Here is a 23,079-nt window from a genome sequence, read left to right as displayed (position 1 = left end):
GCTCTGGGGGCATCTTGAGACCCCCCGGTGGTGTCCGTGACCATGCGTTTGCTGGCGTGGCTCTCCCGTGTGTCTGTGTACATGGTCTGGGGCCACGTGGACCCACCTGCAGTGTCTTGTGTATCTGTCACCTCAGGCGCCTGCTAGTGTGTCCCCGTTTCTGGAGTGTTTGTGTACGTCTGCGTGCACCCCCGTACGACTTGGCCCTGGCACGTGTGGATGTGTTGTGAGTGTGTCCTGGGGTCTGGGTGGCTGAGCTTGTGTATCCGAGTGTGTCGATCCCAGGGCTTTGCCTGTTCCACACGTCTGTACGGTGGATGACAGGTGACCCTTTCCCGTGGCTGTTTTGTGTGCACATGGCTGTATGCTTGTGGGTCTGCAAGCACACACGTGTGTGTGTGTGCACGTGTGCCTGTGTGTGAGCCTTGCGTCCCCCCTCCCCCCGCCGGCCCCGCTGGCCCCGTGTCTCGGGAATCTTGAGCGTGCGGTGGGGCCCATTAACCGTTAGCCAGAAAGTCACGTTGCCCCAGTCAGTGGCTTGAATCAGCGGCCTGGGCACAGGTCAGCTGCCCGCACCCGTCCGCGTGGCTTCCCGAGCTGCCTTGCTGACGCAGCCCCAGGGAGCCGTGAGGTGTGACCAGGGCCTCAGGGGCTGCAGGGGGTCCCACCGCCATGTTACATCCCTTCCTCCCCTCACGTGCTGTGTGATCTTGGACAGGGGTGCGCCCTGTCTGATCCAGAGGTGCAGTCGGGGGGTGCTGAGCAGGGCTCACCTGCTCTGTGCCTCAGTTTCCCCACCTGAGACAAAGACCTTTCAACCCGCCGAGCCTTCTGATCTTGAGCCAGCACCCCCTGTGGTGACTTGGAGGGGCATCCTGGGCCCTCTGGAAGGCCCAGCGACCCCGTTTGCAGACGCCATCCACTGCTCCGGGAGGGTCCGGGGGCAGCTGGGGTTGTGGGCTGTGGGTGGGCACACGTGGGGGCGGGGCCGGCCCGCCCTCCTCTGCTCGCCCAGTTGCGCTCGGCCAGAGGACAATTGGGGGTCACGGGGTTAAACGGTAACCAATCTGCCTATTGAAGGCCCCAGCTCGGGACGCAGCCTTGCCCCTCGTCAGGGCCGGCGGGGGTCTCGTGGGGCCGAGGGGTGTGGCGGACACAGAGTCAGTACCGCCTGCCGCCACCCCCGCCTTCCAGACAATGAGCAAGAAACAGATGAAACCCTAATTCCAGGAAGAAACCTATCGGGGGGCACGAATGGGCACGTCTGCCCAAAATCTCAGAACGGGGACCTTGCTTGGAAATAGGGTCTTTGCAGGTGTGATGCAGTTAAGATGAGGCCATAGTGGAGGAGGGTGACCAGTGCCCTTAGAAAAAGAGGAGAGACACACAGAGACAGAAAATGGCCGTGTGACCTTGGCGGCAGAGACTGGGGTGATGCAGCCACAAGCCCAGAGGCCCCCAGAAGCTGGACAAGGAAGGGAGGACCCTCCCCCGAGCCTCTGGAGGGAGCGCAGCCCTGCCTCACCTGGATTCTGGATGTCTGGGCTCCAGAGCCGTGTAAGAAAAAATCCCTGTGCCAAGCCCCCCGGCCTGTTGCCGCCCCAGGAAATGAATACAAACTCCAGTGAGGGCTTTGGGTCCCCAATCCTTGGGGCTCAGCAATGCCGGGCAGATTCTCAGGGAGCCTGCCCGGCCGTGGAGCCTCCTTAGGGGACCCTGACCGTGTGGTCCACGGGGTCATGGGACTGCTTTACGGCGCAAAGGCCGGGCTGGGCACCCGTGTGCGTGTGTGTCTGAGTCTGGGCCTTCCACAGGCACGTACGGAGCGCCTGCTGTGTACCAGCCCCATTCTGGGCACCAGGTATGCACCTGTGAACAAAGCAGACAGAAGTGGCCACCCTTGTGGCCACGTGGCAGTGGGGGCCGGGTGGGTGCAGCGGCTGAGGGCGGGCCGTCTGGGGCCATTATCTGAGAGCCAGCCAGCGGACGAGGGTGTGTCTGTGTTTGTGTGTCTGAGTCTGGCTGGACGGGTGTGTCCATATGCGCCTGGAGACCACGCCAGGTGGTGGGACCTGCTGGGTCTGGGCAGGGCTGAGGGTCCACGTGTCGGGGTGGGAGCGTGCGTCCAAACGGGGCTGGGAGGGTCCGTGTGCAGCCATGGGGCAGACCCGGGTCCATGCCACGTAGAGGTCCAGGTGGGGGGGGCATGTGGTCTGTCTGGGCGGGGCCGGGGTTCTCTCAAGGCGGGGGTGTGACTCCTGCTACTGTCCCTGGGGGTAGGTGGGGCATCTCTGTCCAGGCTGGAGTGGCCGTGGGCCCTGGGGCTGTGTCACATTCTCTTTCTGCCCCGTGAGGGGTCTCTGGGGGTCCCCGTGGCCACCCCAGCCTCTGCCCTGTTAGGTTACGTCCCCCAGCCCACCGCCCCATGGCTTCCAGTGTGGATCTTCCGGGCTTGTGAGGCCCCTACCCAGGGGGTCGCCCCCAGCCCCAGGGGCTGCCAACTCTGGTCGGGGTGGGCCGCCCGCTCCTTCTTTTTTTTTTTTTTTTTTTTTGGCGGTACGCGGGCCTCTCACTGTTGTGGCCTCTCCCGTTGCGGAGCACAGGCTCCGGACGCGCAGGCTCAGAGGCCATGGCTCACGGGCCCAGCCGCTCCGCGGCATGTGGGATCTTCCCGGACCGGGGCACGAACCCACGCCCCCTGCATCGGCAGGCGGACTCGCGAGCGCTGCGCCAGCAGGGAAGCCCTTCCTTCTTCTCTTTATCCCCCCCTTTTAGGATGAGCCCCGTTATGTTGTTCCATGGGGCTCTGGCCGGGCCTGGGGCCTTGCTGGAGGCTGGAACTCGTGTGACTCCCCCAGGCCACCCTGCCTGGCATGGGGGAACCGGGCCTGGAACCTGGCCGGGGACAGACGGACCCTCTGTCCTTTTCCTCTCTTCTTTCCGATCTCCACCCTCATCTGCCCACCTGCCCCCGTCACCCTGTAATTACTCCCATCTGCCCTTTTCCCGTGAGTGCCCAGTGGACGGCGTGCGTGGGCCTGGCTGCCCCTGCCTCAGCTGGCACCCTGCCCGGCCGACGGCCCGCCCGGCCCCTCCTTGTGTCCTCTAGCTGGCGCATGCATCCACCAACAGGGTGCCCAGTTCTTGGATGAGAAGTGGGGCCTGAGGGCACCTCTGGGGCGCAGCTTGCGGGATCTTAGTTCCCTGACCAGGTATTGGACCCGCATCCTTTGCAGTGAAAGTGCAGGTTCCTAACCACTGGACCACCAGGGAGTTCCTGAGGGTTATTCTTTTCTTCGATGCCACTGCCATCTGGGGGGAGCCCAGCCAAGCTGGGGTGCAGGTGGCAGCTGCTCTTGACACCCTCCTTCTGGGCACCATTTCCCCGTCTGGAAAACGGGCAGTGTCTGAGCTGGTGTTCTGTTGTCATCATTGTTGGTTACCGGTCACCGAGGGTCCTGGTGGAGGAGAGCGGGCGTGGTGGGCACCAGCTCGGCCCCCGGCTGCCCAGCGTGGGTCTCATCTGTCCTCCTCATTCACTGCAGGAGCTGCTCCCTGGGAGGTGGGATGTTCCAGGAGCAGAGTCCCCCTCTTGCGGTCAGCGGGTAGGTTTGTTGGCAACCTGAGCCCGCTGGCCTCCGCGGGCAGGTTCTGTTTTCCCGTCGGCCTGGAGTCTGGCAGAGGCTCCTGCAGGTGTGCCGGGCGGGAACCCCCAGCCCTGAGCCGTCCAGGGCCCCTTCCTCTTGACTTCTGGGCGGGAGGCGGGAAGCACCCCCCTTCCTTCCTGTGCTGTCTGGGGGAGGCCCGGGGGCGGTGGGGACCCGGTCAGCACAGCCAGGGAGGGGCAGCAATCTGCTCTCTTATGCTACTGCACTTCCATTCCGCGAACCCGGGCTGGGAGTGACGGGGCCCTCGCTCCCTGGGCAGGTGGATCTTCCTGAACAGCCGGACCGCTAGGAGAGTCCCTTCTGGTGCTTTCCCGGCTGCCGGCGGCTCTTCTGCAGGGAAACGGGGCTGCTTCCTTTCAGAAGAAACCCCATGGTAGGAGTTTTAATCCCCGGGCGCCAGGCCCTGGTTGCAGGGCTCAGAACCCTGAGCCAGCGGCTAAGTGGCAGCTAGACAATCGTCCCTGGGTTTTGGGGGCCTGGAACCCCCAAACGAAATGCCCTGAGAGCAGCATGGAACGTCGGGTTCGTAATTGCTGGCGGGAGGGAGGGAGGGAGGGAGTGAAGAGGGAGAAGATTCTGGATTTTTGGCTGTCTGACTCCAAAGCATTTGCCCGGTGCCCCCTGAGTGCCAGGCGGTCTCGGGCAGGGTCCCACCCCCAGCCCCACGAGGCTCTGAGGTGGTCCAGAGGCACCAAGGGGCTCAGTACTGGGTTCGAGTCCAGCTCTGCAGCCTTCTCTCAGCTCCTCGGTTTCCCCGTCTGTGAAATGGGCTCCCATGCAGATAGCAAGCAGTCTGCTCAGAGCCAGGCCTGTGGGTGGGGGCTCCCAGGTGGATGGGAGGCTGCCCGCCCGGATTTGCATGTCGTTTGCATGCTGCAGGGCAGCTGCCTTCCTAGAAGTTTCTCCTCATGGTTCCCCATCCTGAGTGCGTCCTCAGTGCTGGGCCTGCTGGCATCCCCAGCTGTGACATGGAGCTGGCGGGTGACTAGCCTTGTCCTGCCACCAAGGTGGCTCCTCCTCCCTGCCCCCCAACCCCCTACCCATTTTCCTGGAGCCAGACTCTTCTCCCTGCACAATCTGCTCCCACGGTTCCCTCGTCCCCCACCTGGATGACCCAGGTGCACCCTGCCCACTTCACAGGTGGGAAGACTGAGGCTCCAGGAGACCCCCAGTTACATGAAAGGTTGACCCAGAGACAAGGGCGCTTCCCCGGAACCTCACCATCTGGAAATCCAGAAAGAAGCGCCTTTAATCGTCAGCTTCGTGGTCAGGCTCTCTGACTTGTTTCTGGAACCTTTATTAATATCTGTGCCGTGTCTTTTCGGAGAGGGGGCACATGCTGGTTGGTTGGGGGGGGTGGGGGTTGGCCAAGCTGGCAGATGTTTCTGCCTGGCCCAGAATCACTTCCCCAATTTCCTGCAGGCCCAGTGGGGGCCCCTGCAGCCCTGGAGCGCTGACGGGAAATGAAAGGGCCACGTGGCCCTGCGTCTGGCGGGGGTGGGCGGCCTCAGGGGTCAGGTGCGACAGGAGAGCAACTCGTGGGAAGAGCCTGAGGTCGCCCGGTGAACACTGATTAAGCCCCTACTGTGTGCAGCAGCAAGTAAGCCTGCCCTTCCCCCATCCTGCCGCAGGGATGGCCGGCTTCAAAGACGCCCCCCTCCCTCACCACCTCCCCCTGCCTGTGTGTGACTCCTGCTGTCCCCCTCGCAGGCCTGGGGCTCCCAAGGGTTGTCTGGGTCTCTCTTGGGCATCCAACACGGGCCTTATCATACAGAAGGTTGGGAGTTTCCTGGCGGTCCAGTGGTTATTAGGACTCTGCGCTTTCACTGCTGTGGGCCCGGGTTCAACCCTTGAACTAAGATCCCGCAAGCCGTGCACCGCAAACAGTGTAGTGCAGCCCAAGAAAAAAAAAAAAAAGCATGCAGAAGGTGCTCAGTCATGGCTGCAAGATGGATTGACCTGGCCACAGCCCCTAGGGCTTGACAGGGAGGGTTCCAGACTCCGGGTGCTTCCGCCCCACCCGGCCTCCCCGCGCCAGACTTCATCCATCCATCCATCCGTTTGTCTGTCCCTGCCCCGGGGTCTCTGGGGAGGGGGCGAGAAGGGGCAGGAGCGCACCCTCTGGGCCGGGCTACGGAAGAGGATGGTTACGGCGGAGCTACAGCGGGGCGGCACCAGTGCCGGACCGAGACCCGCACGGAAGCCCCTGGCCGCCTCAGTGGGCACGAGGGGAGGGGCCGTGGGGGATGTGGGTGCCGCCCCTGCCCCACCCGTGCCCTGCCCCGTCCCGTCCCCCAGCCCTGCGCGTGGGCGTTTCTGTGAATGGGGGAGGCTGGTTGGCCCCCAGGGACCCAGCCCCTGCCCACCTGGGTAACGGCTGCCAGCGCTGAGTCATGGGGCGCAGGGCCTCCCAGGGCCCGATAATGTGAGAAGGGGCTTTATCAGCTGGGGTGGGGCCGCCAGGAGGGGGAGCCAGGTGGGGGGACCAGCAATGCAGAGGCCCCCGGGCAGGAGCAGGCTGGGAGCAGCGAGGGACCAGTGCTGGGGAGGGACCAGGTGCAGGCATCTGGGGGGCCAGGACCACAGCCTGGCAGGCAGGAGGTCTGGCTTCTTCTGACAGCAGCAGGCAGCCAGGGGCCTCCTCGGAGCAGGGGAGACACAGCCTGATCTCGACGTAAAGATTAAAAGCTCCCCGGACTCTCCACCCTGGGGGGCTGCAAGGAGGAAGTGTCATCCTATTGTTCTTGGCTGTTCTGTGGGGGGACGTTGAGGGATAAAAACCAGCTGTGCGGGCTTCTCTGCTCTTTCAGTGCAGTTCCACTTTGCTTACAGGAGTTACAATGAATCAATTCTTGTCCAAAGCCCAAAGAATATAGAAATAGTGAGATTGGTAATAATAGCCCAAAAATGGAAATAACCCAAATGCCCATCAGTGGTGAATGGATAAACAAATGTGGTCCCTCCACACACGGGAACGTCACTCAGCCGTGGAAAGGGGTGAAGCCCTGACACTCGCTACAGCGTGGACGGACCCTGAGGACACGATGCTCAGTGAGAGAAGCCAGACACAGAAGGACACACAGGGTGTGATTCCATTGATGGGGAACGTCCAGAACAGGCAGATTCCACAGAGACAGAGAGTGGGTTCCTGGTTGTCAGGGGCTGGGGAGGGGGAGGGGGGTGACTCCTGATGGGGACGGGGCTTCCTTTGGGATGATGGAATGTTCTGGAACTAGATAGGGGTCGTGGTTGCAGAACAGTGTTCAGTGCACCAAAGGCCACTGAATGGTTCACCTTAAAATGGTGAATTCTGTGTTACGTGACTTTCACCTCCATAAATATTTTTTTGAACGATCCAGGACCAGGTAGGTGAGATTAAGGCCCTGAGGCTCCCGGGCGGCTCCAGCCCTGCCTGATGCCTCACTCCGCCGTTCATCCTCATCCGTTCTCAGACCCCCTCCGAGGGCCAGGGTTCCAGCGGGGTCCCCATGGTCCCCACACGTGGACGGTGTCTGTTCCTGCCGTTCTGGCCGTGGGGGGAGCCATCCTTCTCTGGTTGCCCATATGAGCCGTATTGGACACAAGTGCAAAAACGGGTCTTTTTCTGGACTTCCCTGGCGGTCCAGTGGTTAGGACTTGGGGCTTCCACTGCAGGGGCCCCGGGTTCAATCCCTGGTCGGGGAACTAGGATCCCGCAGGCCACACGGTGGGGCCAAAAAAAAGAAAAAAACCACGAGGGGGCCTTTTCCACCTGTTCCCAGCTGTGGGCCTCTCCCTGCCACACTGGTGGCTGCCCGGGACAAGGTTGTCCCTCTCTGGGGCTGGGGGTTGCCGGTCGCCCGAACGCTCCCCGTTTCTCCTGATTTTGTCCCTGTATCTGCCGTCCAAGGACACGGCCTCACTCCTGGAGTCCCCCTGGCGCCCAGTGGCCTCGTGCATCCAATGTAGGGCCCCGCGGACTTTGGAGCCGCCTGGGTGTCGGGAGGGGGGCTGAGCGGACACCATTAAGGGGGCAAAGTTCCTCCTGGGGGCCCTGGAGCGGGTGCTTTCTTTACAGCTGGGGCCCCTCGGCCTTGGGCTGGTCGCCGCCCTGGGCCCGTGCAGGCTGGAGCTGGGGACACGGTGCCAGGGAGGGGTCTCCCGCGTGTGGGCGGCCCTGGGGGCGCCCCTCCCCCCTGCACCAGGTCCCCCCTTGCGGTTTGATGCAGGCCACGGGCCTGTCCTCCTCTTTCAGGCTGGCAGGTGGGCCCAGGGCATGCGTGGTGCCCTGGCTCCCCAGGGGTCCGCTGTGCCCGTAAGGGCGGCTTCAGGGGAGGGGAGGGGAGGGGGCCCCACCCCGGGGGGCCGTCGAGGCCTTGTCCGCAGCACAACCCGCTGACCTGGCTGGGAGCTCCTGGAAGCTGGTGGTAGTGAAAATGCTCACCTTTCGCCACAAACAAGAATTTCCTGTTTGCCCCTCGCGCACCTGGGGGAGGGGAGGTTATCTCACTTTTGCCTCCCCGGCCCCTCCCCCGCCCACTACCTGACCCGGAGCCTGTCCTGCTTTATCTGCTTCCTCCTTGCAGACTGTCCCCTCCACCCTCTGCGGAGGGGTGGGTGGCGGGGTCCCTCCGGGGACCCCCTCCTCTCCCCACCAGCCTCCCCCTCCCACCTGGGCTGGGCCCAGAGCGAGGCAGGTGGCCTTCTGTGCTCATCATCCTCCCAACGTGGTCGAGGGTCCACTGAGGAATCCATGTGTGGCATGAGGCTGGGTGGCGCCTTTGCTGCAAAGGAAACTGAGGCAGAGGCCCGGGTCAGAGGGTGAGGAGGGGCTGGGAGGGGAAGGAGGGAGCCTTGCGGAGATCCGGGAAAGTGCATTCCAGAGGAGGGAGCAGCAGGTGCAAAGGCCCTGAGGTGAGGGCCTGTGGCTTTTGCTCAGAAAGCATGACAAGGCCCAAGGGGGCCGAGCAGAGGGAGGTGAGGGCAAGGAGGTGACAGGCCAGTAGTGACCGCAGGGGAAGTGGGATCCTTGATGGGGGCAATGGGAAGCCATGGGAGACTGTAAGGCGGGGGAGAGTCTCCCCCAGGCTGCCCGGGAAGGCCCCTCTGGCTGCTCAGCAGGGGTGGGGGCTTGGCTCTGCTTGGTCTGTGCCTCAGATTCCCGTCTGTGAAGTGGGTGGTGCTGGGGAGGGGAAGATGGACACGCGGGCAGTCCAGCCTTGGTAACTAGCGGGTGGACGCCCTCCGTCACTGGGTAGGGGCCCAGCCACAGCAGAGACCGGTGGAGGGGCCGCCACATGGTGGTGGCGGGGCCTGTCCCGGTGACCCCGCCCAGCAGGTGGAAAACGGGAAGGGAGGTGTGTGCTTGGGAGCCTCTGTGGGAGCCCCCAGCCCAGGCCCGCACGTCCACACCCACATCCTCGGGGTTCTGTACCGCCTTCACAGATGCGGCTTGAGGAGGACAGGATGTGAACCCAGCAGGGCAGACTCCAAATGCCCCCAAGACCCTTGTCTGCCCGATGCCAGGACGCAGGTGGCCCGAAGCATGGGTTGTGCACGGACACATCTCGGGTTTGGGAAAGGATAGGGGGTCCCACCCCCACGCTGCTCTGAGAAATCAAGGTCCACTTAACGAGCATTTATGAAGCAGCTGCTGGGTGCCCAATTCTAGATCCTGGGGACCAAGCAGACAAAATCCCAAACACCCTACCAGGGCAGGTGGGCAGGAGACCATACCCGCGTGTAAACGCACGCGGCTTGGTGGTGCCGGGGAACGGGGTACACAGGAGAGTCGCCTGTAATCCGTGCGTGTGCTCCAAGTGAGAGCACAGGCACTCGGGGCTTCTCTCCAGGGCGACGTGGGAACAGAGACCTGGGCGACAACGGGGAAGCCCGCGGGGACAGAGCTAGGACAGAGCCAGGACGGCATTCCAAGAGAGGAGCTGCCAGGTCAAAGGCCTGGAGGGGGGACCGCGGCCCCTGGCGGGTTTGAGAAGCAGCTGGAAGGCTGGTGAGAGGTCAGCTGGGAGCGGCCCTGGCAGGTCTTCTGGGACGCATGGCCGCAGAGAGGCGGGGTGTCCTCAGAACTGGCGGGAGGTGGAGGTGGCCCCGTGATCAGAGCACCCAGTAGCCCCGGGGAAATCAGGCTCTGGGGAGGGGAGACTGGGGCAGTTTATCTGGGGCCTCAGCCCAAGGCGGGGGTGTTTCCTGAGGTTTTGCCCAACCTCCAGCCTGGGTTTGCAGCTCGGGGTATGACAGTGCCTCCTGGTCCCCAGAAAGGGGCAGGGTTTCAGCCAGAGGGCCCAGGTGGGCCCGAGGCCTGGGTGTGGCTCAGGATCTGTTGTGGCCCAGCTGTGTGGCTTGAGAGCCTTGTGAGGACAGGCAAACGGGCCCAGGGGCTCACAAGGGGAGCCTGGACACCACCACCGGGGGCCTGGACACCGCCCCCAGCTCCCCCATCCCTGAGGCCTGGTGGGCAGCCCTAGCCGGCTGGCCAGGGCAGGACACACCCTGCAGGGGTGCGGAACTTGGGCCCAGAGCCCCATAAAGCTAGGGCGGCCTTTACTGCCCGTCTTTGTTGTTGGCTGCCCACAGCAACAGCCATTAATTCTTCCTTCTCTGTCGGCAGCCTGCCCACACCCCCTTTATAGCCTCGCACAATGCCCTGGCCCCTCGGGGGTCTGGCCGTGCCACGGCAGCCCGCCCACCGTTTGGCCTGGGAGTTAACGGCCCCCCACCAAGCCAGCCCGCCTCTGCCCGGCAGCTGTTCTCTGCCCTGAGCCTCAGTTTCCCCACCTGGAATACGGGGGTCCTGATGGTTCCAGGAGCTCAGGGTGAAGCTGTTGTGTTTATCACCCACTGTCTCTGAAAGATGGGGAAACTGAGGCAGGAGGGGCGCTGTGATCTCTTGTGGGAGCTGGGCCCAGGAAGGGCTTCATGCCGGGTGGACCCCCCTCCACCAGGGTTGGAATCTCAAGGGACGAGATGTCGCCCCCTCGTCGGGAAGGGCTTGAGGTTCGGTGGTCCCCTGTGAGCTTCCTGGAGCGGCCATAACAAATGACCACAAACTGGGCAGCTTAAAACAACAGGGATTTACTCTCAGTTCTGGAGGACTGACGTCTGGGGTCAGGGGATGGCTGGGCGTTACTCAGGCTCCAGGGGACGGTCCTTCTTGCCTCTTCCAGCTTCTGGGGGCTCCAGGCGTCACCCCAATCTCTGCCTCTATCTCCCCATGTGTCTCTACGTCTCTCCTCCTCTCATAAGGACACCAGTCACCCTACCGTGGGACCTCATCGTAACTAATGTCATCTGCAGAGACCCTATTTCCAGATCAGGTCCCATCCTGAGGTTCCGGGTGGATGGGAATTTGAGGGCAATTCCCCACAAGTCTCTCTGATCTTCTCTGCCCAGCCTGGCCCACGTTGCGGCCGAGAAAATCAGGGTTCACTCAACGAGCATCTATCAAGCAGCTGCTGTGTGCTCAGCCCCATTTTAGACATTGAAAACAGAACAGACAAAATCCCCGACGTTCCAGCCGGGCAGACAGACAGGAGACTGGACCAGGTTGTGAATCATGGATGAAGGGGCCGAGGGGCGCACACAGTGCTGGGGGCCGTGCGGGCAGGGGGAATGAGGATGGGGCAGGGGCAGTGGAGGCGGCCCAGGCGGGTGCATGCCCACGGGAAGGTCCACCTGCAGGCCCCACACCCCTCAGGCAGGGGGAAAAACGGGGCCTCCCTGGCCACCATAAATCACTGCAGGAATGCAGCTGGCCAGCCGGCCTCTGGCAGGGTGGAGACATAGGCCCGGCCTCGACCACCCAGGTCTGGGCTCCTGGCCTCCCCCCCCAGCCTGTACCCTGCGTGCCCCACTCTCTCTCCATTACACAGATGGGGAAAGTGAGGCCCAGAGAGGGGCGAGGTGGCTGAGGGGTAGCCAACCCGAGGACCCTGCCTCCCCAGGCCTGGGGACGTCCCATACCGCAGGAGCTGGGCACCAGTGTGTTCTTGGGCCCTGATGACCGGTTGTCTCAGCCGGGGCTAATTGGTGGTTTCACGGCCCCACACAGTCCCGCTTGCTCTGTGTCCAGGTGACTGCATTCCCCAAAGCTTAATTCGAAGCCTGCTATCTGCACTGCCCCCCTTGGCAAATCCCACCCCCAACCTTGCTCTCTAATTATCTCTGCCGGCTTCCCCTGCCTGCCGGCACCTGGGAGCTGAGGGTTGAGGCTGGGGACCCCCCGCCCCGCTGATAGCCCAGACCGAGGCCCTCTCCCCACCCCGGTGACTGGTGAACCCAGGCAGCGGGTGCGCAGGACAGAACCTGGGCTGAGAGTCCCCGAGAGTCCTGACTCCAGGCTCAGGCCTGCCTCTGTACCTCAGCTACAAAGTGGGCCACCTCTCAGGAGCACATGTGTGTGAGTCGGTGGACCGTGCCGGACCTCCGCCATCCTCACGGTGGCGATGGTCTAGGTGGGATAAATTGTGCCCCCCAAAATTAACACGTTCAAGTCTGAGCTTCAGGTTCCTGTGAACGGGACACGATTTGGGAATCAGGTCTTTGCATATGTGATTAGTTACGGGTGGAGATGAGGTAGCCCTAAAGCCAGTGAGTGATGCCCCATAAGAAGAGGGGGATTTGGACACAGAGACACAGGGAGAAGCCACGTGAGGACAGAGGCAGAGGCCAGGGTGATGCAGCAACAGACCCAGGACACCTGGAGCCCCAGGAGCTGCAAGAGGTGGGAAGGATCCCCCCCCAGCCACCCCCCGCCCCAGCCTCTGGAGGGAGCACAGCCCTGCCGCACCTTGATCTCAGACGGCTGGCTTCCAGAGCCGGAAGAGGATAAATCTGTGTGGTTTAAGCCAAGTGTGTGGTCAGCTGTTACGGCCGCCCCAGGACAGGTGTCTCAGGGTCCTTGTTTGATAGTGGTGGGGGCAGGCCTCAGGAGATGTTTGGACTGTGGGGGGGGCCGGGGGTCTGGGGCCGGGACCCCTCGTTTGTCCCTCCGTGCCATGTGGACGTGGCACCCTCACCCAAGCTCTGGCACCAACTAACCCATCCCCTCCCTGCCGTCGCAGCTCTACGAACTGGACGGGGACCCCAAGAGGAAGGAGTTCCTGGATGACTTGTTCAGCTTCATGCAGAAGCGAGGTGAGGCCTGCCCGCCGGGAAGTCCCAGATATGAGCACGCGGGGTGGGGTGGGGGGGTCCTGCTGGCCACCGCCCGGGGCAGGTGTGTCAGCCAGGCTGTGAGTGAGTTCTCCGTGGCCGGAGGCATCCAAGAGGTGCCTGAGCGGGGAGACACAGCGCTGCCATGGTGGCGGGGGAGGTCTGAGAGAAGAGGCACCATCCTGCCATGGGTATCTGACAGGAGACACAGCCCAGCCTTGAGGGTCTGATGGGGGAGACACAGCTGTGAGAGTCTGAGGGGTAAGTCCTTGGGTGCGGGGGGGGCGGCTCTCAGGGCCCCAACCCAGAACTGACAGTCCAGGCTTCCTCCCTTGCTGCTGAGACCCGGGCGCTGAGATCCTGGCTTCCCGGATCTCCCGCAGCGGGGCTGGCCTCTGTCTGGGGAGCCGGGTTGCATTCCCAGGCAGGCAGGCAGGCAGGCAGGCAGGCGGGCAGGCGGGCGGGCGGATGCTGGGTGGCAGGACAGAAGCTCCCCACAGGCTAGAGTCTGGCCTTCCTGCCACCACTGGTGGGAGGTTTGGGTCCCGGCCCCTCCCTGCTCCCACCTGGGGCCTCAGTTCCCCCATCTGTAAGGTGGGCCACCAACACTCCCCGCCGTGTGGCAGTGCCCCAGATGTGCTGAGTGCCAGGTCCACAGTTATTATGCGCCAACAGTGTACCAGGCCCAAGCCACCTGTATCCCCCTACACCCTGGGGTCTGGGGTGAGGCGGATGCCAGACGCGGCCTTGAGAACAGCGAGACGACCAGGGACGGAGGCCAGGCCTGGGGAGCAGGGACTGGTCTGGGTGGGTGTCCAGGTGGGGAAACGGACGGCCCAGACGCTGGGGGGGCGTTGGGGGCATTCAGGGTGAGCCAGGCCCAGGGAGGATGGGGGAGGAGGGCACCCAGAGGGTCCCCAGGGCCCTCCCTCAGCTCAGAGCTGCCAGCCAGCCAGGGGTCCCAGGAGCACCCACTGCGTGTGGGGCTCATTTCCTTGATACCTCCTCCCCCCACACACCCCCAGCAGGGTTATTCACGACCCCCACTGTTCAGGGAAGGAAACTGAGGCCTGGAGAGGGGAGAGGGCCTCTGAGCCACAGAGGCAGGAAGGGGCGGGGCTGGGGCGGGGCTGCTGGGGGTGGGTGGGGCGGGCAGGGGAGCTGCATGTGCTATGACTGTTTCAGGGGCCAGCCAGGCGGCTTCTTTGTCCAGGGCCCCTGCCCGCCCCTCCCTGCCAGCAGCTTCTGTAAACAGGCCCAACCAGGCCCAGGCCGGAAGGGAAGGAGATGAAAGGGGAGGGGGCTGCGGCCTCCACATTAACCCCTCCTGTGCCGGGAGTGGAGGAATCCAGACCCAGCCAGGCCTGCTGCCCCCCCCTCGCTGCCCCCCACCCCCCATGTAGTCAGAGAGATCGACCCACCCTTTATCATCCCGTCCACACCTACCTGAGCCCCCCACTCCCCCTCCCCCTACCATGGGGCTCCAAGCTCCCAGGCCCGGAGCCCACCCATTTTGCCCCAGACTAGGCTCTCGGTGTCCAGGAGGCATGGAGGAAGTACGGTGAGCTGCCGCAGAGTGATGAGGCTGGGGTCCTCTGGGGCCCCCAGCTCCTGGCCACACAGAGCTTCAAGGGTCTGTGTCCAGCCCTGTCTCCCTCACCAAGCCAGGTGCTCCTGGAGGACAGGAAGCAACAAACTCCTATACAACCCTCAAAACTCAGCTCCAAGGCCCTCTCTTCCCTACCTTCCTCTTGAACCCTCCCCTCTATAATTGGGGTCGGGGGCTTTGGGGCTGAGAATCTGGATACCATGTCCTGCATCCCATAATAAAGTAGTCTTTCCCCCACATCACAAAGTAAAAGCCTCCAACTGGATATCTCTCTGAATTCTCTGGGGGCTGGACATGGAGGAGGGGTCCTGCCTGCACCCCACCTTCCTGCGGTTTCCTTGACGACCTCTCCGCCCTTCCTTATCGCCCCCCCACCCCCGCCTGCCTCCATCAGTGCCTCTCTGTGCTCTCCCAGCCCCGCTCCTTCTATAAACATCCGTCGCCCGGCTGCCGAACCAGGGCGCAGGGGCCCAGGAGGAGCTTTGGTGTGATTCCTTCTCTTTCCCAATGCAGAGCCTAAACCAGCGTCCTGGGTGGGCCAGGTGGGCGCTGTGGGCGCATCTGTGGGGCTGGGTGTGCTGCTGACACTTGGCGTTGCTTTTCTCTCTCCTTCCTGGGCTGGAAAATGAAGTAGGTAGCGTGGGGGTCTGAGGCCCATCTTCCTCAACCCCCTCCAGGAGGTCTTCATTCGTTAGGGATTTTGCAACCCAGGAAGGGCCCGGCAGTGGCCAAGGTTGGCAGGAGGTGGTTCCGGGATGTCCAGCTTGTAGAGGGGGGACCAGGAAGCAGGGTCCTGGGTACAGGGCATTGTCCAGGGTGGGGGCAGGGAGCAGGAACCCACTCTGGAGCTTCCCTTTGCCACCTCTGCAGGGGCGGCAAGCATGCCCCCAGGGCTGGGGTGGGGGCCGTCAACCTTCACTGTTTATTGAGCACCTGCTGTATGCCAGGCTGGGCGCCGGGGCGGGGGTGGGGGGGGCCCATGTGAGCAGGACAGCAGCTGGGGGCCACAGACAGTAAACCCGTACTTTCCCTGCCAGGGAGAGAGGTTTAAGTGGGGGCTTCTCCACCCTCTGCCATGATGGTGCCAGGCAGGCTGAGCTGAGACCTAAGGGCTCCCACGGCTGGGGCTTCTGGGTGACAGGGAGATGGCTGTGCAGGGGCTTGGAGCATCGGGGTGGGTGTAAGATGGGAGCAGGGCTGTCTGTAGGGAGGAGCCCCCTCCCGAGGCTGGGCCACCCCCCCTCCCTCCCTCCCTCCCAGCCAGGTCTGGCCCACCTCCCCAGTGTCTAAGCTGCAAAGTGGATTAATCAAGCCCTCCCTCCCCCACTGCAAAGCCCCCAACACAGCAGAGTTGTTTTGGCAGCTGTCGTGTCTGTAGGAGGAATAACAAAGGCTGTGTTTCTCCTGCTGGGCCCCCAGGTTGGCCCTGCAGCTCCCCCGTCACCCACCCAGGTGAGAGCAGCATGAGGCCAGGTCACTGATGGAGAGACTGAGGCAGAGCTGCCTCCTCAGGGCTCTCAGAAGCAGGGGTCTCACCCGGGCGACACTGCGCCCCCCCCCCCCCACACTGGGACACTGGCATCCAGTGGGTGGGGCAGGGAGGCTGCTCCACCCCTCACAGCGTCCGGGACGGCCCCCAAGAGAGTGAGCCGCCCCAGGTCAGCTATGCCGAGGGGACCCGCGCTCACCGACGCGTCAGGCACCACCCCAGGTGACGGCACCCCCCCTCCCCGCAGGGACGCCCGTGAACCGCATCCCCATCATGGCCAAACAGGTGCTCGACCTGTTCATGCTGTACGTGCTGGTGACGGAGAAGGGCGGCCTGGTGGAGGTCATCAACAAGAAGCTGTGGCGGGAGATCACCAAGGGCCTCAACCTGCCCACGTCCATCACCAGCGCCGCCTTCACGCTGCGCACCCAGTGAGTGCCCGCCCGCGGCGTCCGGGCAGAAAGGACCCAAGGCAGGGAGGAGTGGGGGGGGGCGGGGGGCGGCCAGACCACAGGGTGGAGGGTGGAATGTCCTGGCTCTGAGGCTATGCAAATTGAGTGTTGAAGGAATAGCAGGTAGTCGATGTGGGGACGGGGGTGGGGACATGTCACAGGACAGGCATTGAGACAGAGGGAACAGCACAGGCAAGGACCACGGCTCAGAGGGCTGCCAGGTGCTTCTGGGCAGAGATGTGGGATGGGGATTGAGGAGCTGGTGCTGCAGCGGGGCTTGGCTTTATGCAGACCCCAGAGGCATCCCAGGTGCCATCCTGTCCCCTTGCCCCTGCCCGCAGGTACATGAAGTACCTGTACCCCTACGAGTGTGAGAAGCGTGGCCTCAGCAACCCCAATGAGCTCCAGGCGGCCATCGACAGCAACCGGAGGGAGGGCCGGCGCCAGAGCTTTGGGGGCTCCCTCTTCGCCTACTCACCGGGCGGGGCCCACAGCATGCTCTCCTCGCCCAAGCTCCCTGTGTCCTCCCTGGGCCTGGCCGCCAGCACCAACGGCAGCTCCATCACCCCAGCCCCCAAGATCAAGAAAGGTGAGGGCTGCATGGGGCCTGGGGCCTGATCTTGACTCAGCTTCAGCCTGGCGGTGTGTCCCAGGGAGGGGACCGCCTTTTCCCCTCCCTGGGTAACTGGGATGATAGACCACAAAGTTGGTGTGTAAGAAGTCAGCCAACCTGCTAATGCTGTGCTCGTAGCAGACATTACTAATCAATTGCCATTTTTCCAGCCCCAGGCCTGTAGCAGGCAGACATCACTAATCAATTCATTTCCCCTGAACCTGTGCCGTCGGCAGACATCACGAACCGATAATTTTTTCCTCCAGTTCTATGCCAAGGCAGACATGGCAAATCAAGTCCAATTTTCCCATCCTATACCCGTGGCAGACATTACTAATTAATCACTGTTTTACTGTAGCCCAGTCCACTTGCCTGTGGCTGGCGTTTTTATTTATTTAATTAATTTATTTTTTGATTTTTAATTTTTTGATTTTTAATTTATTTTTTGGCCACATAGCATGTGAGATTTTAGTTCGCTGACCAGGGATCAAACCTGAGCCCCCTGCATTGGAAGGCAGATTCTTAACCACTGCGCCACCAGGGAAGTCCAAGGCTGATGCTTTTCATCGCTGTCGTTCTCTCTAGTCCCTTGCACGTGGCAGACATTACTAGTTGATCACTGTATTCTTTTCCCTTTGAGCTTTAGAATCCTCCTGAACACACTGTCCCACCAGACACCAAGGGTGTCGTGTGGGTCATCAAATGGTCTCTTTAACCACCCCTGAAGCTATTGCTAGGTGCCCCTGGGCAGCTCACTGCCCCTTTCTGAGCCCAGCTTTCCTTACACGTAAAGTGGGGGAGATTATGCCTTCTCTGTGGGGGTGTTGGGGAGCCTGCAGTGTGTAAAATGCCCAGCGTGCAACAGGCCTGAGGTTGCAGGTAGCCGGCAGCCCCCCACCCCTAATCCCCATCCATGGCAGGCATCACCAGCCGATCACAGTCCCCTCTTCCAGCAAGTCTCTGAATCCTCGCTAACACACGTGGCAGCCCAGCCTCAAGCAGGTCGGTGCACCTGTCCGAGGTTCCATTTCTCATTTGCCACATGAGCTGTGACTCCCTACTTTCCAAGCTTGGCCCGGGGATCCGAGGTGATCCTCACAGCACCCTGAAAATTTGGGGCTGGTCAGATCTAAGGTGAATGGGGTCTCACCAGTGACAGCTCCCTCCGGCCTCTGTGAGCCTCAGTTTACCCCCCAGCCTTGGGGAGTTGCAGCGATACCCGTGAATGTCATTAGGCATCTGCTGCATGTGAGGTCCTGTGCTGGAGCTAGGGAGGACGGGGGCGGATAAGAGAGAGGTTCGGACCTAATGGAGCTACCGAGGGGGCCAGGAAAAGCTGGTTCTGATGGGTCCCGGGGGCTCTTTTCAGCTGAGAGGGAGGCAAGCAGAAAGGGCTGCAGAGACTCCAGAGCAGAGGGCCTGGCAACTGCAAAGTTTGGAGCGGGGACCCTCCTGGAGAGGCAGCCCCAGGCCACCAGGGATAGACACGGGAGGGAGAGTCAGAAGAGGAGACAGTGGGACCAGTGGGTGGGAACCACGGGGACGTTTGTTTCAACCACAGGACAGGGGAATGGTTAGGAGCTGGTTCTGGAGCTGGGCTGCATGGGTTTCATTTCAGCTCAGCCTCTCTCCAGGTCTGTGGCCTCAGGAAAATTATCCATCCTCTCTGAGCCTTGGTTTCCTCAGCGGTAAAGTAGAGAAAAGGGTGACTTGGTGGTTATGGGATTGTTGAGACGGTTCACGTTAAGTGCTTTAGACAAGGCATGTGGTGAGCTCTTGTCATAACTAGTATTATACGTAATGTGTGCTATTGTGGTCTCTCTATAACACTAATGCTAAATACTGCTGTGATACTGTCACCGTAACTAGTATTGTCACCATGACCTATATTACCATTATGCTGGTATCTGATGTCAGCCTGATACTAGAAAGGATCTTATAGCACTTGTGTCTATTCAAAAACCTTCCCTGGAAAGGAAGTGAGCACCCCATCGGTGGAGGTATTCAAGGGGGCACATTCCTACCTTGGGTGGGAGGTGGGGACTGGGCCACCTCTGTTCCATTCTGGCCACCAACCCCTCTTCTCTCCTGTCCAGAGGAGGACTCGGCCATCCCCATCACGGTCCCCGGCCGCCTGCCAGTCTCCCTGGCAGGTCACCCCGTGGTGGCAGCCCAGGCAGTAGCGGCCCAGGCAGCCGTGGCGGCACAGGCAGCCGCCCTGGAGCAGCTCCGGGAGAAGCTGGAGTCTGGGGAGCCTCCTGAGAAGAAGATGGCCCTGGTGGCAGAGGAACAGCAGCGGCTCATGCAGCGAGCGCTACAGCAGAACTTTCTGGCCATGACGGCCCAGCTGCCTATGAGCATCCGGATCAACAGCCAAGGTACCACCCTGGCGCTCAGACCCTCTGTGCTTCCTGCATGTGCACAAGGGCCCCGTAGCCACCATGTGTAAAGAGTGCTTACGGATCAGTAAGATAGAAAGGCAGACAAACCAGTAGAAGAAATGGGCAGCTCTGACTCGTAAACTCAAAGGAAAAACTGTTCAGCTCCATCTGGCTGGGGATCTGCAAGTTAACGAGGAGATACCGTTTCTCACCCGTCAGAGTCTGATAATATCAAACGTTGGTCAGGATGTGCGGAAATGGGCCCCATTGGTCCTGCTGGTGGGAACGTAAATAGGTGACAACTTGGGGATCTCTTTTAAAAATAGAAAATGTGCTTGCCCCATGACGGGGTGACTCTGCTTGGCATCTAGAGCAGAACTAATGTAGGGAAACAGGGAAACACAGGTTTTCAAGGACGTTCACTGCAGTTATTTGCATGACGTCACTAGTGTGTCCATCAGTAGGGGGACTTCTTGAATCAAGTCTGGAATACTTTGTGGTCATTAAAAAGAATGACATGGGGAATTCCCTGGCGGTCCAATGGTTAGGACTTTGCGCTCTCTCACTGCCGAGGGCCCGGGTCCAATCCCTGGTTGGGGAACTAAGATCCCACACGCCGTGTGGCACAGCCAAAAAAAAAAAAAGAATGACATGATTTGGGTGTGGGGACGCCACTTAAGACTTGTAATCATGCTGTACACCCGAAACTAACACACTGTAAATCAACTATAGTCCAGTAAAAATTATTAAAGAAAAAGAAAAAATATTTGTAATCAAGAAAAAAGCAAATTTGAGACAAATACATTCTTACTTAATAAGTATTTATTGAGTACCTACTGTGTGCGCTGCTGAGAGGTCCTGTCCAGCGCTTCGTGAAGCTTCACCTCTGGTGGGTGACCCACGTTACCCAGATCATTGCATAGGTGGGTTTATGATTACAAAGGGTGGTTTTTCTTCTTCCCGCAGGCTCCGAGAGCCGCCAGGACTCAGCTGCAAACCTGACCAACACCAATGGCAGCAACAGTATTAGCATGTCAGTAGAGATTAATGGAATCATGTACACAGGTAGGACCACCCAGCCCCCATGCCCACCTTGACCACATCTCTCCCTCCCGAGTCCTGGTTGCCCCCACCCCCACCCCCCGGGGGTGTGGCCTTCTTGAGCCCAGACCTCTTCCCTCATGAGACTCAAGCGAGATAGTCTGTGTCCTTTACTTAGCACGGAGCTCAACACAGAGTAAGTGCTCAGAAATACATATCCCGTGTTATATATCTTATAGCAAATGATGTTTCCAGGTTCCTTCTAAAAAAAACGTGATCAGACCCATGGCTCCTATAGACCACCAGGTGGCGATGTTGACACAGAACAGCTCGGTTGCTGTAAAGACCCCCATGGGGGGAGGCTGAGGAGATGGTGGTGTCCTGCAAGCCGGGGGTAGGGGGGCGGGCACGCTCTTTACAGGGGGTCAGCGCTCAGGAATCCCTTGCACCTGTCACATGATCTTTTAAATTCTCCACGACTTGTCTCCTGTCCTTGCACCAGGAGTGCTGTTCGCCCAGCCGCCGGCCCCCACGCCACCCTCAGCTCCCAGCAAAGGCGGAGGTGGCAGCAGCCGGGGAGCAAACAGCGGGACCAGCAGCAGCGCAGGCAGCCAGGCGGGGCCAGCAGGGTTGTCTGCACCCCCCGCATCTTCTACCTCAAATAACTCATTGCCTTAACCGCTACACTCCTCACCCTGGGAGCCCACCAGACGGGTCAGGGGGTCCAGGTGGGCCAAGCAGGGGCCGGGATGGCGGGAGATACGGGTGGGGAGGGGAGGTATCCACAAAGGAGCGACAGCTGACGCCAAAAAGAAAAGAAAATATATATATACATATATATATATATATATATAAAGAAATTTTAATAAAACAGGGGAAAACCAAGGAACACTTGAATTACTCAGGTTTCGGACATTCAGAGAGATGAATTGTGAGAGCAGCAAAGGAAATTAGAAACGAGAGGCAAATGTCTCCTAGGGCTCTCCTGTAGCCCTGGCGGACCCACGAGGACTGGTGTCTGGTTTGGACAGGCCAATCCTGTTTACCTCATACATCCCTGCACTGTGTTTTTTCATTTTTATCTGTTTTTCTCCCTTTTTTTTTTTTTTCCCTCTTCATCACACACTCACCACACCCAGCTCCTTGAGTTGAATGAAACCCCTGAGCCAAGAGCAGTTGAATTTTTTTTCTTGTTGCTTTCGGGAACTTTTTTTTTTTTTTTTTAAAGAAATAGTGAACTTCAAAGTCTGTAGGGTTTTTAAGAGGTTTCGGGGGGTTTGTTTTGTAAATATTCTATTTTATTCTTGGGGGAGGAATCAAACCTAGGAAAAGGATATATATATCTATATATTTGTGTTCATTCAGGGAAACTGGACTCGAAAAAGCAAAAAAAAAAAAAGAAAAAAAAAAAAAGTAATACCCTTTTTATTTTTCCCATGACTGATTTGGGTTCGGTTGTGCATTTCCTGTGGCGCAGTGGGCAGCTGGCGGGCCCAGGACACTGGATCCCTGGGCTAGAGTCAGCAGAGCCGATGAACTCAGGTGCTGTGGTAGGGGCCGCATGCCGGGGGTCCGCGGGAAAGGGGAGCAGGAATGCTGAATGGTAGACATCACCGTACTTGTTCTTACTTCATGCGGGGCTCCTCAGTCAGGAACCCCAAAGTCTTAACTCGAAAGGAGAAATTGCTGGGAGGGAGTTCGCCTGTCAGCCCCAGGCTCCTGTCTCAGGGATGAATACGGCCTGGGGACTCCCTTGCCTGAAAGGGCTGCTTTTGGAGACTTGTCCATGCGGGGGACACGGGTGAGCCGGCCTTAGCTCAGGGCAGGGTTTCTGTGGGGCCACGGCACCCTGAACACCACCCCTTCCCCCAGCATTTTCATCTCCTCCACTTTGTCCCTTCGTACTTCCTGGGGTCCCTGCAGTAACTAAAGGAACTAAATAGGGGCTGAGAAGGGGCCGTGCCCCTCCCTCTGCGACCCTGTGCCCCGTGTCAGAAGGTGGGCATCGAGGGGGGGGGCGCAGCTGGGGGGCATTAGTTCAGGGCTGGTGAAGGTCTCCCCCAGGCGAGCAGCACATCCGTCCTAAGCCCAGGCGCGGTTTGGGGTCCCTGGGGACCAGGTGCTGTTGGGTGGGGCCGTAGCTCCCACAAGGTAGCGCTCTTTCACGTTCCTCTGGGGTGGGGTGGGGGGAACTCAGCTGTTCCCAGGGTGAGCCTGGAACCTCTAAATGGGCCCAGGGAGCCCGGCCTAACGAGCCCGGAGCGGGAGGGCGCCGCCGGCCGCCTCCCGCCTCCAGCCTCCAGCCTCCAGACACCGGCGTCATCTTGTTGCCTTGGAGACCGTGAGGGTGGTCCTGAGCTCCCCCGCCCCCAGTCTCTCTGGGTTTGGGTTTGGGTTTGCCTTGCAGGGCTGAGGTGTGTCTTTGGGAGGGAGCCCGTTTCTTTGGTATATCTCAGGGTCGCTGACGCCCCCCACCCTTCCAGGAGGGGGTAGCGCTGGACGCGGGGCTTTCTTCCTGCTTTTCCTTCTGGAAGGTTCTCCCCTCTCGTCTCTCACTGCAGCGGCACAATCATTGTGGGAGGGGGATCCTTTTGTCCCCAGACACAATCTGCCCCCCTCTCGCCATCACCCCCCCCTTCTCCCTCTCCTCTTCCCCCACCTGACCGCAGCAGCGTG

General features: G+C 60.7%; 1 protein-coding gene across 1 annotated transcript in view; it reads left to right on the top strand.

Annotated features, from left to right (window-relative positions):
* Window positions 1-21,780, top strand: part of ARID3A (AT-rich interaction domain 3A) — a 29,400-nt gene extending 7,620 nt beyond the window's left edge. Inside the window, exons 3-8 of the mRNA XM_065875207.1 lie at window positions 12,728-12,800; window positions 16,164-16,347; window positions 16,710-16,957; window positions 19,078-19,359; window positions 20,329-20,427; window positions 20,906-21,780. Of these exons, the coding sequence (XP_065731279.1) occupies window positions 12,728-12,800; window positions 16,164-16,347; window positions 16,710-16,957; window positions 19,078-19,359; window positions 20,329-20,427; window positions 20,906-21,081 (1,062 nt within the window). The 3' untranslated portion in view covers window positions 21,082-21,780. The remainder of the gene's footprint in view (window positions 1-12,727; window positions 12,801-16,163; window positions 16,348-16,709; window positions 16,958-19,077; window positions 19,360-20,328; window positions 20,428-20,905) is intronic.
* Window positions 21,781-23,079: the final 1,299 nt, after the last annotated feature.

Source organism: Phocoena phocoena, chromosome 3 (genome assembly GCF_963924675.1).
Source record: "Phocoena phocoena chromosome 3, mPhoPho1.1, whole genome shotgun sequence".
In the NCBI taxonomy this organism is placed as follows: domain Eukaryota; kingdom Metazoa; phylum Chordata; class Mammalia; order Artiodactyla; family Phocoenidae; genus Phocoena; species Phocoena phocoena.
The sequence above is the reverse complement of the archived record's forward strand: the minus strand, read 5'-3'. Positions and strand labels throughout refer to the sequence as shown.